Source organism: Pinus tabuliformis, chromosome X (assembly GCF_031772625.1).
Source record: "Pinus tabuliformis cultivar Carrire ecotype Pingquan chromosome X, CPIR1, whole genome shotgun sequence".
NCBI classification, from domain to species: Eukaryota; Viridiplantae; Streptophyta; class Pinopsida; order Pinales; family Pinaceae; genus Pinus; species Pinus tabuliformis.
In genome coordinates, this window is record NC_142308.1 from 630,189,570 (window position 1) to 630,207,386 (window position 17,817).

The 17,817-nt window shown below is 40.2% G+C and overlaps 1 protein-coding gene across 1 annotated transcript in view; it reads left to right on the top strand.

The window, feature by feature from the left end:
• Positions 1 to 17,817, top strand: part of LOC149141575 (diaminopimelate epimerase family protein) — a 253,730-nt gene that overhangs the window by 219,916 nt on the left and 15,997 nt on the right. The window contains exon 8 of the mRNA XM_089448256.1: positions 11,434 to 11,493. Within this exon, the coding sequence (XP_089304382.1) occupies positions 11,434 to 11,493 (60 nt within the window). The remainder of the gene's footprint in view (positions 1 to 11,433; positions 11,494 to 17,817) is intronic.

Sequence of the window (17,817 nt, forward strand, 5' to 3'; positions counted from 1 at the left end):
GATCTAGGTTTTTCTAGAGTGATCATCAATAAAGGTGACGAAGTATTCGCCACCACTATGAGCTCTTGTGGACATTAGACCACAAATATCTGAATGTATCAATCCCAATACACCTTTTGCTCTGTTTTTACTTATGGGAAAAGCTGCTTTAGCGTACTTTCCTAGTACGCATCCTTTGCATATATTGTTATGCTCAGTACTGATGACATGAATTCCTGTCACAGTGTCTCTGAGCATCCTCAGTGCCCCGTGGTCTAAGTGTCCCATTCACCTATGGCATAGCTCATTCAGTTCCTTTTCACCATTAATATTGCTGCCTGTTAATGCCATTGGAGACTCGAGCTACAATCTATACAGTCTGTTGCTTCGAGCTCTAATTTGTCTCTTCTTCTTCCAGCTTTCATGTTTGACATATACTTTTCTTCCAATGAAGCATACATCGTATCCCTTGTCTTGTAACTGGGACATTGAAATCAGATTCATTCCTAACTCGGGCACACGCAGAACGTTAGCGACTCGGATGCTGGTTCTTGCTTCTGTCTAAAATGCTATGGAGCCTCTCCCTACTGGAGTACACTTTGTTCTATTTCCCATAGTAATCTAGAAGTCCATTTGTTCTTCTTGATAGCTCGAGAAACATTCTTGTACTCCAGTCATATGAGCTGAAGCCCTGATATCAATGTACCAAACATCTACCAATGCTGAACTTGACAAACATGCAAATTCTTCTTCTGATCTAGAAGATAATCTGGAGATATCTTGATTTTCCATCCTTCTTAGTGCTATCAATCTTTGACGCTTTTTTTGCCCTCAACAACTGTTGTAGAAAAGATTGTGCCTTTACCTGAATACTGCTCTGCACTGAAGCTTTTGCGTTGCTCCATATGTTACTGGCAATTTCAACCTAGAAATCTTCCTCTTCGTTGACTCACTCAGAGAGCGATTTTCTTATGATAAAATTGCCCTTCCAGGACTAGTCTGCGCAATTCCTCTGGGGTTTTGATTTTATGCCTGTGCAGTAATTTTGAACTCCCTCCAACGCTTGGCTCTTTCGGTCTGCTCTTATCTCAACTCCGATACCATGTGAAAATTTCAAAATAGAAATCCAACTGTAGTGACTAATATTATCTCTTCTACTTATTAATTTAGAAATAAGTTATTCACAATGTTTCTACGGTAAATATTGAAATAAATTCTACTGCAACCTTCATAATTAAAATACTGCGGGAAGTAAATGCAAAGAAAAATACTAGCACAAGGATAATCCCAATGACAATTATTTTTGGACAATCGTCCTTGGAGAAACTCAGTTTGGGAAAAACTGGTGCAGCAGATGAGGGTTTCTTTATTAATCTTCAACAAAAATCTCATGTACAAGATGCAACTAGCAAAATAAAAAAGATATCTGTGTGAGAATTTTACAGACAACTTTCTCACATTCCTTGGCAAAATTCTGATCTGGGAGAGGACTTGCTGCCCCCTCTGTCACTCACTGCGTCAACTTCTGCGTAGGGACTACTCAGTTCCAGTGTCTCAGCTTTTGTGTTGTCCCTTTGCGTCACAACTTCTGCCTTGTCTCTTCTCTGCTCAGCTTCTTCTGCTCCTGCCTCTTGAATGTTGCTGATACCCTCTCTCCTCCTCACCTGCAACTCTCCCTCTGAATGGATTTCCTCTTGCCGAACTTCGACTAGTGAGGAAATTGATTTTACCTGGGTAACTAAGTATTTGCTTGCTGTGTTTTCCAAATGCCCATCGAAGTCCTTCTTATAATCCTCCAGTTGAGTATTCAACAACCTAGATTAGATTCTATTCAATGGCTCAGATCATATTGACTTGATCCACGTCTTCTTCTAGAAGTTTCACCCACAGTTAGATTAATACCTTTTAATTATTTTAATTTCCTAAGTTTAGACTTAGGTGCTCATTAAAAATAATTAATTATTTTAATAAAACCGTCTCTGGGTGGAATTTCCCAAAACGATTTCTGGGTATTGCGAAATACATGTGTTTAATTATCCCTACAAAATTTGAGACTTAAAGCACATCTGATGCTACCAGAAATCAACAAGATGTGGATGGCTCTTCAGAATTTGTTCCAAAATAAGAACGAGAATTGGGTACTGGTATTGGAGGATAAGTTGAAGTCCACTAAGATGATACAGGGTGAAGGAGTGACTTCGTATATGACGAGGTTGTCTCATGTCAGAGATGAGCTTGTTGCTGTCAGTGTGACTATTTCAGATTGTGATATGGTGAGGATTGCTTTGAAAGGGTTCGCCGAGGAATGGAAGCCCTTCATCAAGGGGATCGTTGCCAGAGATAAGTTGCCTTACTAGAATAGGATGTGGGACGACTCCATTTTGGAAGAGTTGCGAGACGAGGATCTTCATCCGAAGAAGAAGGCTTCAGATGATGATGTGGCACTTGCAGCACGAATGAAGGGTAAGTAGAAGAAGGACTTGAGTAAATTCAAGTGTTTTAACTGTGGCGAGATGGGTCATTTTTTGTCAAGATGTCTGATGAAGAAGAAGACGAGAGATGATGAGAAGAAGAAAGGGAAGTAGGTTGTCGATGTTGCCACTTATGTTGAGATGGATGCTCTCACCAAGAGGTTGGAGGAGGAGGACTTTGCTATGATTTCTCATTTTTCGCAGGGTACTATCGATGAGGATGGATGGTACGTGGATTGTGGTGCGTCGAAACATATGACAGGGTCACAGGAGGTAATCAAGACTCTAATGAAATGGGACTCAAAATTGCACATGGTGTTGGGTGTCAAGAGTCAGAAGGAGATGTGAGGATCGAGAGTTGTGCCATTCAGGTTGGAGTCAGGACGAATGATGTAGGTCCAGGATGTAATATTTGTACCAGGACTCTGATATAGCGTGATATCAGTTTTTGTGATCGAGAAGAGGGGTTTGAGGTCTTATTCCAGGATGGGAAGGCAAGACTCAGGCCCAGAGGCTCTAGCTCTGCAGGTATTGTGATTGGAGTTAGACAACATGGTCTATACAGGCTAATGGGCAAGCCTATGGGCCATGAAAAGAAGAAGCAAGAGGACTAGGTGCAGGTTCCAGAGAAGCAGGTGTAGGTGCAGGATTCAAAGGGGAAGGTACAAGTTCACAAAAGAAGGTCTAGGTTCTAGGGGCTTAGAGGGAGTGGAGTTCTAGAGAGAGCTTGTAGGTTCAGAGGGAGACTTTGTAGCCCAGGAAGAGCGCATGGTTAGTGGCAAGCAAGTGTGCTCCTACAACTTCCAAGAAGGAATCATGGAGAGAATGGAAGACATTCCAAGAGAAGAAGAAGAAGCAGGATGCTTCCAGTAACAACGACACTTTCGAGGGAGGCGTAGTTCATGCTACACGGATTACTGCAATTGTGAGCCCCAGGAGTTGGGCGAGCGTTGCGAGTAGTGATGATGATGATGAGATAGTTCCTAGTCTTGGAAGTACCTCCCTCGCTAAGATGGAGTGCTGATTTTTGGTAGCTTGGGAGGTACTCCAAGCCCTAGGGTTCGAGGTTTGGAGGTTGGAGCACCACAATGGGTCATTGTGGGCTTGGAACCCAAGCTTGGAGTTTTGCACCCATTGATGTTTAGGGCCTAGGCCAGAAGCATGAGGCATTTTAGACATGTGATGGATGGAGATGATATAGGATGTTGAGGAGAATGCAATGAAACAAAAATTGCCGAATTCTGACTTGTCTATGATGAGTTGTGGATTTTTTTAAGATAATGATGGGTTTTTGGACCTGCACGTCATGTAGGCTTGAGATGGTTATGTCCAAAAGTCATGTCTCTTGGAGAATTCATGGATCCCTCCTTTTGTGTATAAATAGGAGGTGATAGAGTTCATTTTTACTCATCCAAATGTGCATCTTCTCATAGAAAACTATCTCTAAGGCAGCCGCAGATTAGATGACCAAGGAGTACAAGTGTTGGGTCTGTTTGTGTGTGTTTACTCTCTCCCACAGGTACGATCTTGAAGATGAGAGGCAACCACAGGTCTGGGCATAATTTATGATGTGTTTTAATGTGATTTGAGGAGGGTTCACTTCTGTTGAACAAGCCGCATTTTTGGAGGTTAATTGCAGGTAGGCCGGAGGCCTTGAGTGTCCTGAACAGGGGGATGAAAGGTTGTCCTAAGGAGCAGAACAAGCTGCAGACCCAAACCTCTTGTTTTGGTAGGCGCAAAGGCTCGTTGGGGGTTGTTTATTGCCCAAATCTACAACAGAGAGTGGTCTAAGCTATTTGAAGGGAAGCCACAGTTGTGGAGGAGGCCTGGATGTGAAAGAAAGTGCTGTAGTAGTGCTTGTTGCAGCCCTAACCAGTAGTGCAAACTGACAGCAGTACACATCAACCCATGAGCAGAGGTGAAGTATGTGTTTATGATAGTTTTGTGTTGAGATAGATTGCTAGTTGGATCATAATTGTTTGCAGCCTGTGGAAGCCAAGTGGTTGGGCTTGACTTGGTGGTTAGAAGCCCTTTCCTAGGAGCAGATTCTACAGTGAAGTATTGGGCACCTTTGGATTGTTGGAGGCCAATGTGTTGGTGTCCAAAGTAGCCCTAGAGCAGCAAACAAGAAGGACTTTGGACTGTTGCATGATTGGGTGAAGATTTTGAGCCTATGTGTAGCTCTTTGATGGATGAAGGAAGCTACTAAGAAGGCAGTTGGATAGCTTAGGTATTGGCTAGCCTAGAGTAGCAGATTGGATCAACCCATGTTCATTGTAGAAAAAGTGACTTGCAGCAGTGATAAGTGGCAATCCTCCTGGAGTCTCTATGTGTTGTTTCTTGATGGACTAAGGGGCAGTTAGAGAGCAAATAGGAAGTGAAGGACAATTGATTTATGTTCGGAATTACGGCTACCTATGGAGAGATGGAGAACAATGGCTGACAGTGTGACAGAGGTAGGTCAACCCATATTACGAGAACTAAACTGTGGAGTGGAATTCACCATATAAAACAATTGAGAAAAAGTAACCAAGGATAGGACTCCATGTTATTAGATTAATGGACATTTGAAGTACATGTATTTTTCTTTTAGTAATATTGATGCTGAGTTGGACAAAGATATAAAAGGCATTGTTTCGAATTAGAATTATTAAAAGTAGGTATCCTCTACAACTCAGTGTTTTTAGAGCTTTCCACAAGAGAAGAGTTTAGATATAATTAGAAAAATCTATAGACACTACTAGATAATAGTAGAGCAATAATCTTGCATAGTATTGTAGCATTAATGTTGAGCGTTAAAAAAAATGGCATAGTATTGTAGCATTAATGTATGATGTCACCAGTGTTGTAAAATAGTAAAGTGTTATTAATTTTTTTTTATTAGATCCTTCTTTTGCCCAAGTAATATAATTTTTTTAATTAGGTTTTGTATCAGAGTTGCTCCAAATTCAAAACTGGGTAACCTTCTATTAATTTTGATTTGCTGTTTTGAAAAAGTTGGTCTATATGCTTGGTTATAAGCTAAGTCACCTGACACAGGGATTCGAGTGTCGGATATAGACATGTTGACCCCCCGGACTAGGACACGTTGGGATACGTTATATATATATATATAATTAGATATTTCTTACACAAATTCTCGTTCATGATACAAATTCATTGATTCAAACATAGATCTTCATCTAGATGTAAGTTTTACAAAGTAACATTATGCATACAAAATTACAAATACAATTGTGACATAAATGATAAATTAAAAATTTATAATACATATTCAATTCATCAATGATCCAATAGGAGAAAGACAAGATAGTAAGATAAAGATACTGTAGTTTTCTCATTAAGTCATCAAAATCAAAATGTGTTACTGTTTACATAGGTAGTGCAATGCCAATGGCAAAAAGAAATAGCAAGTATAAAACAACTACAACTACAAGTCTACAAGTATACAAGCCTCAAGGTAGTAGGTAGCTCATGACTCATGAGTCATCAATTCTCATAGTCATCATCAAAATCAACATCATTGTCCTCATCATCATGGTCATGATTGCTCTCCTTTGTTGCATCCTCTTCCTCTATATCCAAAGTCATCTCTACATCTGTTGGTGTGGAGGATGACCCCTTTATAGTATCACCATCATCAAATCTGACAGGGTCTAGCACTTACCTGTTGCTTGAATCTCCTTGAAAATGCTCCCACACCTTTTGCTCCTTGCTCCCAAGCACCCATAGCAAACCCACAACAAACTAAACAAGTGAATGTGCAAATAGAATGGGGAAATATGCCTTTATAATGTTTTGCGGGTTCTTGATTTTTGGATTCAAAGTGTCTTGATCAGGACACGTTCCGAATTCGAAGTGTCCTGATCGGACACGACGTGTCCTGATTTTCAGACACGAATCGGCTCGAATCGTGTCTGATTCGTCAGATTCAAGACATGCATGGCCTGGGGGACGAATCTGGTTTCATAGGTTATAAGGTGTTCCTAGAGTCAAAGGGTCTTTTCTTAATGAATATGCCGCTTAGTGTGTATATATATATATATATTGGGCATTTTGTATATCATTGTCCTCAACCCCTTTTATGTTTATTTTAAGAAATTTTGTCAATCTCGTTTTCTCTCAAGGGCCTCGTAATCAAGGAAAATCGGCTACAACGCTCTCTTTTCTAAATCCCTGACTGGTGACACCATCCATTTCATTACTTAGAATACTCTCTAAATTTTATGCATCTGTATAAAACGTTTACTCAAAGGATAACTCAGTTATTAAAAAAAAGGAAGGAGAACTGAGAGGGAAATTCAGAACTGAAGATTGAAACGCTGAGTTGAGAGATTAGAATTGAGAATTGGAAAATTCGGAACTAAAGATTGAAATGCTGCGCTGATAGATTGCAATTGAGAATTGGAGATTTGAGCAATTGTTATTGAAACTTTTGGGAACGAGAGCCAGAGTACTTCAATTGCGAAGTATTTTGGAGTTGGGTACCAACAATTGTGGCCAGTTTGGCAGGGAGGTTTCAGTTATTTGGTAACAAGAGCGAAATTGAGCAACGACAACTCGAGACTGACTTTTCAACATGATGAAATACGACATAGAGGCTGTGATTGTGCACTAGAGTAGCAAGATTGTCACTATATATTGTATTCTTGTACTTGTGGATATTTGAGGGCCATTATCCCCAGTACAGAAGCCCTAGACTGTTGTATTATATGTTGATAATATAACGAAGTTGGATTACACATATTGTTGTTATTGTGCACGTGTTTGGTTTACTGCATTGTATTGTTCCGTTGTGCAAAGTAGCTTTGTTGAAATTCTTGGTTTGATAGCGTCAGAGTTTTAAGATTCTATCCCAAACACCAAGGTCATGGAAATACAACATTGGGTAGCAACAAATGAGGTTGCGAATAGTCACAAATAAGGCTACAAACTCTATATGAATAGGTCATACAAAAGTGTGTTAGATGTCTCAAATAAATGTTCTTCAAGCTGCCATAAAAATGAGTTAGTAGGGCTGCAAAACAAATCAAGAGTTAGCTGAAAAATTAGTCAATAAAAAGCAATGTATAGACAATATAATCTACAAGGGTTAAGCTAAAGAGTATGAGTAAACTCCTCTCTTTGCTTGGACATCATTAAGCTCTTAGATAACAAATTACAACAATAAAGCACAATATTTTCTGAGAGAATTATTTAAATTTGAAATAACTTGACTTGTATACAAGCTATGGCTAGCACCCTTGCAAAAAATTTGTAAGATTAAAATGTGGAGCTAAATCAAATAGAAGTTCCTCTAAGAGTACATCAAGAGTGGGTTGTTCTCTCCAATGACTTCCCCTCACGCTTGATCGTTGATCCAACAAAAAATTTCCCTTATACCAAACTCAACTGAAGATTAGCTCCACATATAGATTTAAAAATTATGCAATGAAAATGAAGCCTAGAGATTTATGTGAAATCAACTAGGACTATCTAAATCTAGAGCAAATTTTTAAATCATGTATTGATGCAGGATAACTGTACATCCATACATCTTTAAAGCATATGGAAGCATGAAATATACAACACCTGTAAAAGGAAATAAGCACATTAATCAACAAAATTACATACCATGCTCAAGGAGGAAGAACATCTAATTTGTGAACCCCAAAATCTTTATTGGATAAATTTTGAAAGTGTGCAAAGGAGCAAAGCTTCTGCAAGCACAATAGCTAGTATCAAGAGTACAAAATGAGAGCCAAAGGCTCATTTAAATAGAAGTGCAGGAGCCAATCCCAATGTAGAATGGTAGAGATCCCAATGTGGAATGGTGAGAATCCCAAAGCAACTCCATGTAAGTTGAATTCCCCAAGTGGCAAGTCGAATTTCTCCAAGATGGCACATGCTATCGATGAAGAGGAGTTCAAACTTAGTAGAAGAGGGACATGTGGAGATGGAGTGGAGTGGTAGGAGACCACTCTCCACCTCATCTCGTGTGAACTCAACACAACTCCACCAAACTCCTTAACTCGTCCTTGGAACTCGAGATCATTTCCTCAAATCATGGGATTTTCTCTCAAACTCGTTGTCTTCTCCACAAAAATTCGATTTGCTTGATTTGTGGCTTAGGTCGAGTTCACATCACTTGGTAACTTGACTTTGACTTCTTGAAACATTTCCACCTCATTTCCGCACCATTTTGTCATGTGTGGATATTTATTTTCTCCAATTTATTTGATTGCTGGCTCAATTTATTGCCACATTTTCCCAAAGACTTTGGAAAAGTGGGTTTTGAGTGTCCATAAGTTATTTTTCACTCCTCAAAGTGTGTCTTAGTAGAAAGTTGAGAAGTAGAGGTGTAATTCTGAGCACACATATGTTGATTTGTGGTAGCATCGGATGTGCTCTAGCCATGAAAATTTGTGGAGAGGCTAAGGCACATAAGATCTCCAAGACCCAGAAATCGTTTGGGGAAATTCCACTTGGTTGGAGAGATATTAAAATAATTAATGTTTTTAATGGAAATTAAAATATTAATGGGTATTAATATAAAACTGGGTGAGAATGTTCTAATGACATGCATCAAGCCAAATCTAATCTTAGCCATTCATTACGGACTTAATCTCGACCATTGAAGACTCAATAGAAAAAGTATAAGAGGAGGCTTGAGGGTCAGTTGGAGATACACCAAATTGATCAGTCAGTTTGATTTTCTGGAGTGGGGTTTGCTGTGATAATCGAACAAGTGATCTGTTGCAATGAGGGGTAGTTCAGAATGAGGCTGAGAATACATCGCAGAGAGGCAGAGATAGTGCCAAAGAGACAACGCAGATCCTGGGAAGGCTGACACAAAGGTTGAGGAGGCCAATGTGGGTGACGCAGAGGGCCAGAGGGTTGACACAGAGAGCCAAGAGGCTGATGCAGAGGCATCAGTAGCTGCGCAGAGGCTAGCAGAGATGATGTAGGGCCAAGAGGCAGTGTTGGAGATTTTCGTGGGGCAAACTGGAGTTGAGAGGGTGACGCAGTCCCTAGCAAGAGTGACACAGAGCAGTCGAGAAGCTTGGAGCAGCTTTCGCTTTCCAGCGAAGGAGCTGCGGTAGTTACTGTGAGATCGATCATGCGGTGACTGATCAGCTGAAATATCTGTCTCCGAGGAGAGGTACTTCTGCCGAGGGCATTCTCTGTTGGGTGAGCCATTTCTGACACTATAGTTGTATTCAGAAACTGCATAATAATAAAACCTTCATATCTGTTGCACCAATTTTCCTGCATTACGTTTTTCCGGGGACGATTGTCCAAAAATAACAGTGTCCCTTGTGTGTTTGTCCCAGTTATTTCAATTGCTCATCTGTATATGTGTTAAGGCTGCATTTGTGTTTATTTTCAGTATTTATATTTATAAATAACTTGTTAATGAAAAGAACAAGTAGGAGAAAATAAACCAGATAATGCACTAGGGATTCCTGACGTGTCAGACATAGAAATTTCAACAACATACTCCATACAATTTCTCTAGACATCACTTACTACAGTTTACGTACAAAATTTATTAAAATTTCTGTCTTGTGGGAACTTTTAAAAATTTAAAAATGACCCCTAGACCTATTCAAATTTTGCGAATTTTTTTGAGTGATCTACCATGGTAATATACAATGACTCTAGACACTAAGACTCTCCCAAGGCTTTGCCATTAAGCCGCACTCTGGTTTTCGGGTTATAACTGGGAAAAAAACTCAATTTATTATTAAGTGCTAAAAAAATACCAATAATTATCCAAGTAAAAAAAACTCCCTAGAGTAAACTCACTTGATGGTAATGTCACAAGCTACCTAGGCCTGTCACAAGACTCTTTTCATCATGCTAGCATCACTTTACAACATCCCTGTAGGGCTTGCGGAATCTGAGTACAATAGAGAAGAAGAAGAAAAAGCTTAAAAGCTCTGAGGATCTCTGAACTCTAATGGTACATGAACTTTCAGACATATCCTCAGGCCTGGAGTCTTTAATTCTTCAATTATACTTCAATGGTCAACAGGACTGAAAGACATTAATTGCTGTTAGAAGCAGCGTGGAATTTGAGGGTGTTAGACATGGATTTCGAGGGCACTGACTGTGAAAATTGAGGTCTGTCAGAGCTGCTACAGCAGTGCAGAAATCAAGGAGCTGGGCATGAAATTCTGAGCAGTGTCAGGCATGAAATTTGAGGCAACTGACAACAGCATTTATTGCTGTCACTGTTAGCAGGGTGTGCACAAATTTCGAGGCAGGTGCACAGAATTTAAGGACTGTCTGACACGAGTTTCTAGAAAATCTGGGCATGATTTCGAAGAGATAAGTCTGCATTTATTACTGTCATCACTCATCAGTGCTGTAAATTTCTCTGAAAGAAATAATAAATTCTTTCTCTCACTGGTTTTCGCTTCGTGATTTTTCCAGGGATTATTGACCAAAAGTGCCTTGTAAAAATTTTGTGGGTTGCTTGCATTTTTCCAGCAGAAGCCAAAAAGTAGGCTAGATTCATGTGTTTCAATTTTTGAAATATTCATGTTTATTACAGCAGCAAACAAACATGTGGATTGGGCATTAAACATGACGAGAATTCACTAAACTTGAAACTGGGTTGGGTCTAAGTCAAAATTTCTACAGTGTGGGTATGTGGTATGCTCTGGGATTATTTCAGGCATGCTTTTGTCAAGTGGTCTTGTTTTCTCGGTATTGGAGAGTAGGGATTGATAGGGTTACACAAAATGTTCTTGCTGATTGATTATATTTTAATTTCAGAAGGTTTCAGTGTTTCATTTGTTGTGAAGTTGAGAGTTATGTGATGTTACGTTGTCTTTGTTACTAATTGTGCTTTTCTTCTCTTGAGTTAAGCATCCACTGCACTCTTTTTCTTAGTTTTATGTCAGTGCCAATATTTTGAGTATGTTGTATTTGAGCATATTATTGAAATTGCTGAAAGTATTTATTTTACTGTACTTTGGATTTTGGGTATTTGCAGAGTTTGTGCAAATTATCTCTTCTACGCATCTGCGAATGCGGGTTTGGGAGCGTGGTGCTGGTGAGTTTTCCCTTCCTATATTGTTTGAATTTTCCATAATATTTCCATCAATATGGTAATTAAAGTTTAGTCGTGTGTTTATCGTAATTTGCTTGTAAATTTTAGTTGATAGCTTTTCTATTCCCTATATTTGGTTGTAGTTTATTTCATGTAAATGTTTGCAATAATTCCTAATTCAGAACATGTAGTGGGATGCTGCTATACAAAATACATGTCCATTGGGATTAATAGCTGTGTTGTTTTTATTGTCACACAGCATTACAGCCTGCAAATGTGTTTCTTGAAAAATTCACGGCAACAAAATTACTTGTACATAGTTATTTCATAATACTTATTAATATAATGATAAATTACTTAAAATATTGATGAATCAATACATCGACCAAGGTCCTCCTGATTCAACTATTTTTCACTTAGGATCTGACCAATAAAACACAGATCAGGCACCAAGACTGTAGCCAATCTTTGTATGTATCTAAGGGATCAAGTTGAATAGTGTGAAGGTTATACGGTACCAACATGGAGAACAAGAAATTTTCCAACAAATAGAGGTCAGAAGGAATGAACTATTGATTTTACAAAGGCCTTCCTCTGCACTTTTTTTCCCGGCAAGGTACTTGGTTGTATCTCATTCAATCAAATTCTGAATGTGGTTCCACCTTGCACTCGGTCTACCATAACTCCTTACCATACTTATTCTGGAACTTAAGGTATGTCATAGCAATGTCAAATAACATATTGCAGTTGTTTTCTTTTAGTGAGTCTTCCCAGGGATATTGGTTGGCTTTTCAAGATAGTAACTTAACAAGCATGGTAATTAAGTTTACTTTTTTTGGTTAGTGTTCCATTCTTGTCTTCACACAAGTAGCATGAAGAATCCTGAGCACTGTTGTTTTAATAATATGTGTATTGTTGAGATTATTTTACTGATCAACCAGTTTCTTCATGCTTACTACGACATAAGGTGATATGCGAGCATGACATTTTCCCTCTGCAAGGGTTGATTCAACTCCTTGAAGAATCTATTGTAAAGGGTTAAATAAGTTTTCTTTTTTATTTCAACGAATAAACACCTTCTTTTTCTGAACACATTATTTTGTGCAGTCAAGGGTGTGATTTTTTTGTTTAGCCTATTCTTTTTAAACTTTTATTAAAAGCAAGCAAGTAGTGGTTCTTTTATTATATCCTCCAGAAGTACCTTTTGTACGATACTCAGTTCTAATATTTTCAGGGAAATTTTCTTTACACTTTATTTATGTAGCTACTCTTGAGATACCAAAGTTTAACTCTAGCTTGCTTAGAGTCACACCTTGTAGAAAATATGAAGTGAGAGTAAACATATCTCACCATTTCTGAGAATATTAATCTTTCCTTTTGGACATGTTTTAGGAATTTTAACCGTAGACATTAAATTTCAAGTAGTAGTTAACATACACTGTGTTATCGCTCAAACTAGCAGGGGTCCTTGGAGGGGTTCCTATAGAGCAACTACTAGGTCAAGTGGCATCAATGGAACAATAGTCCACTGTCACCTCAGCTAAAGCTCCCTGCTCTTTACAAACTTTCATCGATGGGAGGAGTCCCAATATTATGGAAATCACTAGGAAAAATATATCAATGGTGTAAAAGTAGTGATTCCAAGAGCCTATTCAAGGGAGAGACTCTAATGATAGCGATTGCTTGTTTTAGAAGCAAGATGAATGGCTCTCCAAGAAGGGCTAGAAGGAGACCTAGACCTAGGGTTGAGGAGTATCTCTTGTTAAAAAGTGCCCTAAACCTAAGAATCCTTGGAGATTAGGGTTTCTAAGCAATCCTTGTGAAATTGGAGTGAAAAGGTTGTGGGACCACAAAGAAGCCCTAGTGGACCCAAATGAGGTCAAGGGTTTGGGGTGGAACTTCAAACAAATGGACTCGACCAAGTGAGGGAGGAGAAAAGGATCAAAGATATAAGATTTGACTTGGATTTTCAATGCAATGATGCTTAATGAAGCCACTAACCGAAGGAAGCCTAGGGAGAAACGATTCATGAGCTAGGGCTTGGGATAACTTGAGATTCCTTCGTCGGAATGGCTTGAAAATTGGAGGACCTGTCAAGGACACACCAACACAGTTCTTGACGAAGTTTCATCAATTTTTGATGGCTACAATGGATTTTATGTGATGCCCTAGGAAGCCTACTAGGGTTAGGGCTTAGAAAGAGAATAATAGGTGAGAGAGATGTTCGTTTTGGTGATCACCTAGGACTAGACTAGTGCCTAGCTTGTTTGGAGAATGGAGTCAATATGATTGAATTTTTAGAGATGCTTATACCCAATCAAGGAGTTTCCCGACAGCGTCGCATGGTCCCAGAGGCAACAACTAGGTTACTAGGAAAAATTATACTTCTTTGATGCTGCAATTGATGACTTATCAAGGTGATTATGAACAATCATATACCCCTGGGATATTTATTCACTATACTTTGCAATAAACATATGAAAAAGCCCTCACAAAGACAAGATCAACAAATTCACATTTCGTTAATGCAACTTTACCAACTTCATGAGCAAAATTCCTTCATACATTATACAAGTGACAAAGTAAGAAATAGACCATGAGAAATACACTTACAAGTATAGCGAAAATCTTCCAATCATCAATAGACAAAAATCAAAGCAACAAGATTTAAAACAAGCTTTTCCAAACATCGAAATGCATCAAGATTCCAATTCGCCCATCAATAAGGCTAGCGAAATTTTCAAGAAGAGATAAAAGTCCAAAACCTAGTGATGATCAAATGAAAGGATCATTACATAAATGTATATCCTCCCTGTGGGGTTCGATTTGCCTAATAAGGCCTAATAATGCCCCAACTAATAAAATAATGTGGAAAATTAACATCCTTTGGTGACAAGCCCACCAAGCTAGCTCCTTAATACAAAAATAAGCCTCCCAAGAGGGAAAAATAATAGATACAATAGGTCGAAGGGCCATTGAGGAGGCCTAGTGGAGTCCCATGTGTGCCAAGATGAATGAATGAGCTCCAAACATAGTGATAAAGGGGGTGGCTCCTTGATATCCAAGCAAATGACTTGTGGTGCCCCCAAGTGGCTATGGGGGCACAAAACATCTTGATGGTTCTCCAAAGGGATCGAACTAGCCTACATCCCATCTGTAAGGGCTGGAAGAATGTTGCAAGCCCTCCCATTTTCTCCCATGGGAGACACATACTCATCTGGGCTCTGGATCAATTGCCAAGTGTGTGGTGCAAGAGTGAAGCTGGCTGGGCAAGGTGGTTCAGGTGCATCATCATTGTCCAATAGGTGGAACATGAGCAAGCAATAAGTGGAACTGAAGGATCCCATGAAGTGGAAATCTGCTCTCTACTATGGTGGAGACCCGTGGCTCTCAATGTTCACCCTACAAATGCCAATATGACCCTTTGGAGGGCTTGGACCCCGTATAGGGAGACCAAACCCCAAATGAAGACCCACCTGCAATCTTGTATAAGATCCAATGCGTCCCCTCACCTTCCAGTACAACCAAACATTAGTGCAATTGAGTAAATGAGCTTACAAATCATGGAACCAAGTGGACACTTCATATTAGCATGCCCTTCCACAATGGGTTTTAGAATGTACAAGTGTCTCCAAGTTCGAGAAGAAGGTTAACCAAGGACCCTATTAGGTGGGTTCAACCTCTAAAGGGGGTGACATGTCCATGGTATATCCATCAAATGGCAGGTGGTATGTGAAATAATGGTGGAATGGACTAGGACATAAGGGGGAAGGCTCCAAGCCACATGCCACAGTACAAGGGTAGTTAAGATAAGGCAACCGCACACCTGGGTATATGAATGTAGGGGAGAGCAAGCGTGGTACATGAGTTACCCCGACCATTGTTTTTCCATCCTTCTTCATATGCCTTTTGCCTTTTATAGATTTTTCTTTCGTAATTGCTCGGGGCTCTAAGGGATTAGAGCATGATATGTAAGATATAACAGTGAATGTTGATTTTCCATGATCTTGTGTCTAGGATAGAATCTTAAAATCTCTGACGCTACCAAACCAAGAATCTCAACGATACTACTTTGCACAGCAGAATATAAACAACAGTAAAGCAAACATGCATAGAATACAAACAACTTTTTACATTTTCCAACCCAACTTTGTTATATTAAACAACATATAGTACAATAGTCTAAGGCTCCCGTACCAGGGATAATGGCCCTCATACATCCACTAGTACAAGAATACAAACTGGGTCTTGGTGCCAATACATTGAGAACCAATCTGCCCTCAACAAAATACTTTGACCATCTGGCTGATGAAGTCGACTCTCTTAGCTCCCCTCGGTCGTACCTTGTACCTGCATGGTCCTTCAGCTCCTGATCTGTAGCTCCTGCCTCTATCAAGGCTCCAAGTCCATATGGCCACTGAATCTCAGCTATCTAATCTGCTCACTAGTTGATCGTCCTTTCATCAATGCATCAACACATCGAGACTCCTGTCGAGTTGTTCACAGCTCCACTTGTGAACAACTCTCAACTGCCCACTGCTGCTCCTCAGCTACTCAGGGACTTCAGCCCACTATGGTCTTCCTGCGCTACTCCAATGAAGACCAACATAGGGCATGGAGGGCTGCCACCTATCACTGCAAGATGTCCATCTCCCACAATGAACATGGGCTAGGAGGACTGCCCATCATCTGTTGTAGAAGTCCTTCTCCACACACAAGTCTCAGGCTCCACAACTGCTCCTCTGGTTCGTCAACCCTTGAGCTCAACAACTGCCACTCTAGCAACTACCTTTGTCCATCAAGGTGTTGCACACCGGGCTCCAACTTGGACACTATCACGCTATCCTCCAGCAGACCATAAGTGCCTAATCCACGTTCACACTTGGTCCACTCTCACGCTGCCCTCCAACAGTGCACAAGTGACCAAGTCCACGCTGTAGCATTTGCACCTAGTTAGGGCATCCTCACACCTAGGAGACCCTTACACACGACTGCCAACATAATTCTCCATATCTTCCCTTGAGCTCAACAACTACCACTCTAGCAACTACCTTTGTCCATCAAGGTGTTGCACACCGGGCTCCAACTTGGACACTATCGCACTGTCCTCCCGCAGACCATAAGTACCCAATCCATGTTCACACTTGGACCACTCTCACGCTGCCATCCAATAGTCCACGAGTGACCAAGTCCACGCTGTAGCATTTGCACCTAGTTAGGGCATCCTCACACCTAGGAGACCCTTACACACGGCTGCCAATATAGTTCTCCATATCTGCCCTTTGCTTTGCAATAGAGGAGCTATTGCACAAATCTAGGCTCCAAACTTCACTGTGAAACTGCCCATTGGTTAGGGCTTCTAACATGCCATGTCAACCCTACCTCCTTGGGGCTGCAACAACTCTGTCCACACTAAGACACCTACATCACTCCATAGCGGGATTTGCTCCTAGTTGGAGTTCCTTCATGCCCAAGACAACTCCAATAAATGGCTCCCAACAAACTGCAATGTAGACTGATCCAAAAATGATCCTAAACTAGGATTCAACACACATTAAGTTGCTCCAAGTCTATTTGAAATTCGTTGCCTTTGACTGTTCTAGTTAGGGCAATTGTTCATACTGCAACAACCCTTGACACCTCACACAACAGTGCTCAAACAACCCTCAAGGACTGCGACATACCTTCATAATAACCCTCTGCCTGCATAAATAGGGGCACACTTTAGCCTGAAACAGTCCACGCAAGGGCTATTCTATGGGATTAGGGCCTGCGACATATCATAGGTGAGTCCCTGTACCCACGACCTGCCCAAACAGAGGTTCCTGTCCTTGAATTTGTGCCCAAATAGACCTGCATTTGAGGTCACCCAACTCTGTCTTCACAACAAGGCTGCTTGACCTCCTTCTTGCAGCTCGGTCCTTTTTTTTAGCCCAAAAAATAGTCACTAACTCTTTGCTGCCCTAGCCTTCTCTTGCTGCAGCTTCCACAGGGATATTCCTCCTCCAACGAGCTCTCTTCCTTTAGTGTGTTGCCCAAAAATGGATGATCAAATTAATACTCCCTCACCCTGTATTTATACCAAATCCAAGGGCTCCAATGAATTCCTTGAAGAGGCATGTCTCTTGTACTAAAGCCTATATGACTTGACTGTCCATAATTAATTGTCAACTTCAAAAATTCATATCTCAAGTTCTAGAGCTCCGATTTGGGTGATTTTCGAAGCGTTGGAATCGACATGCTGTGAAATTTTTTATTTGTCACCGCAATAACTGATTTATTTCACCTACTTATTATTCACAATAAGTTATTTACGAAATTCCTTGG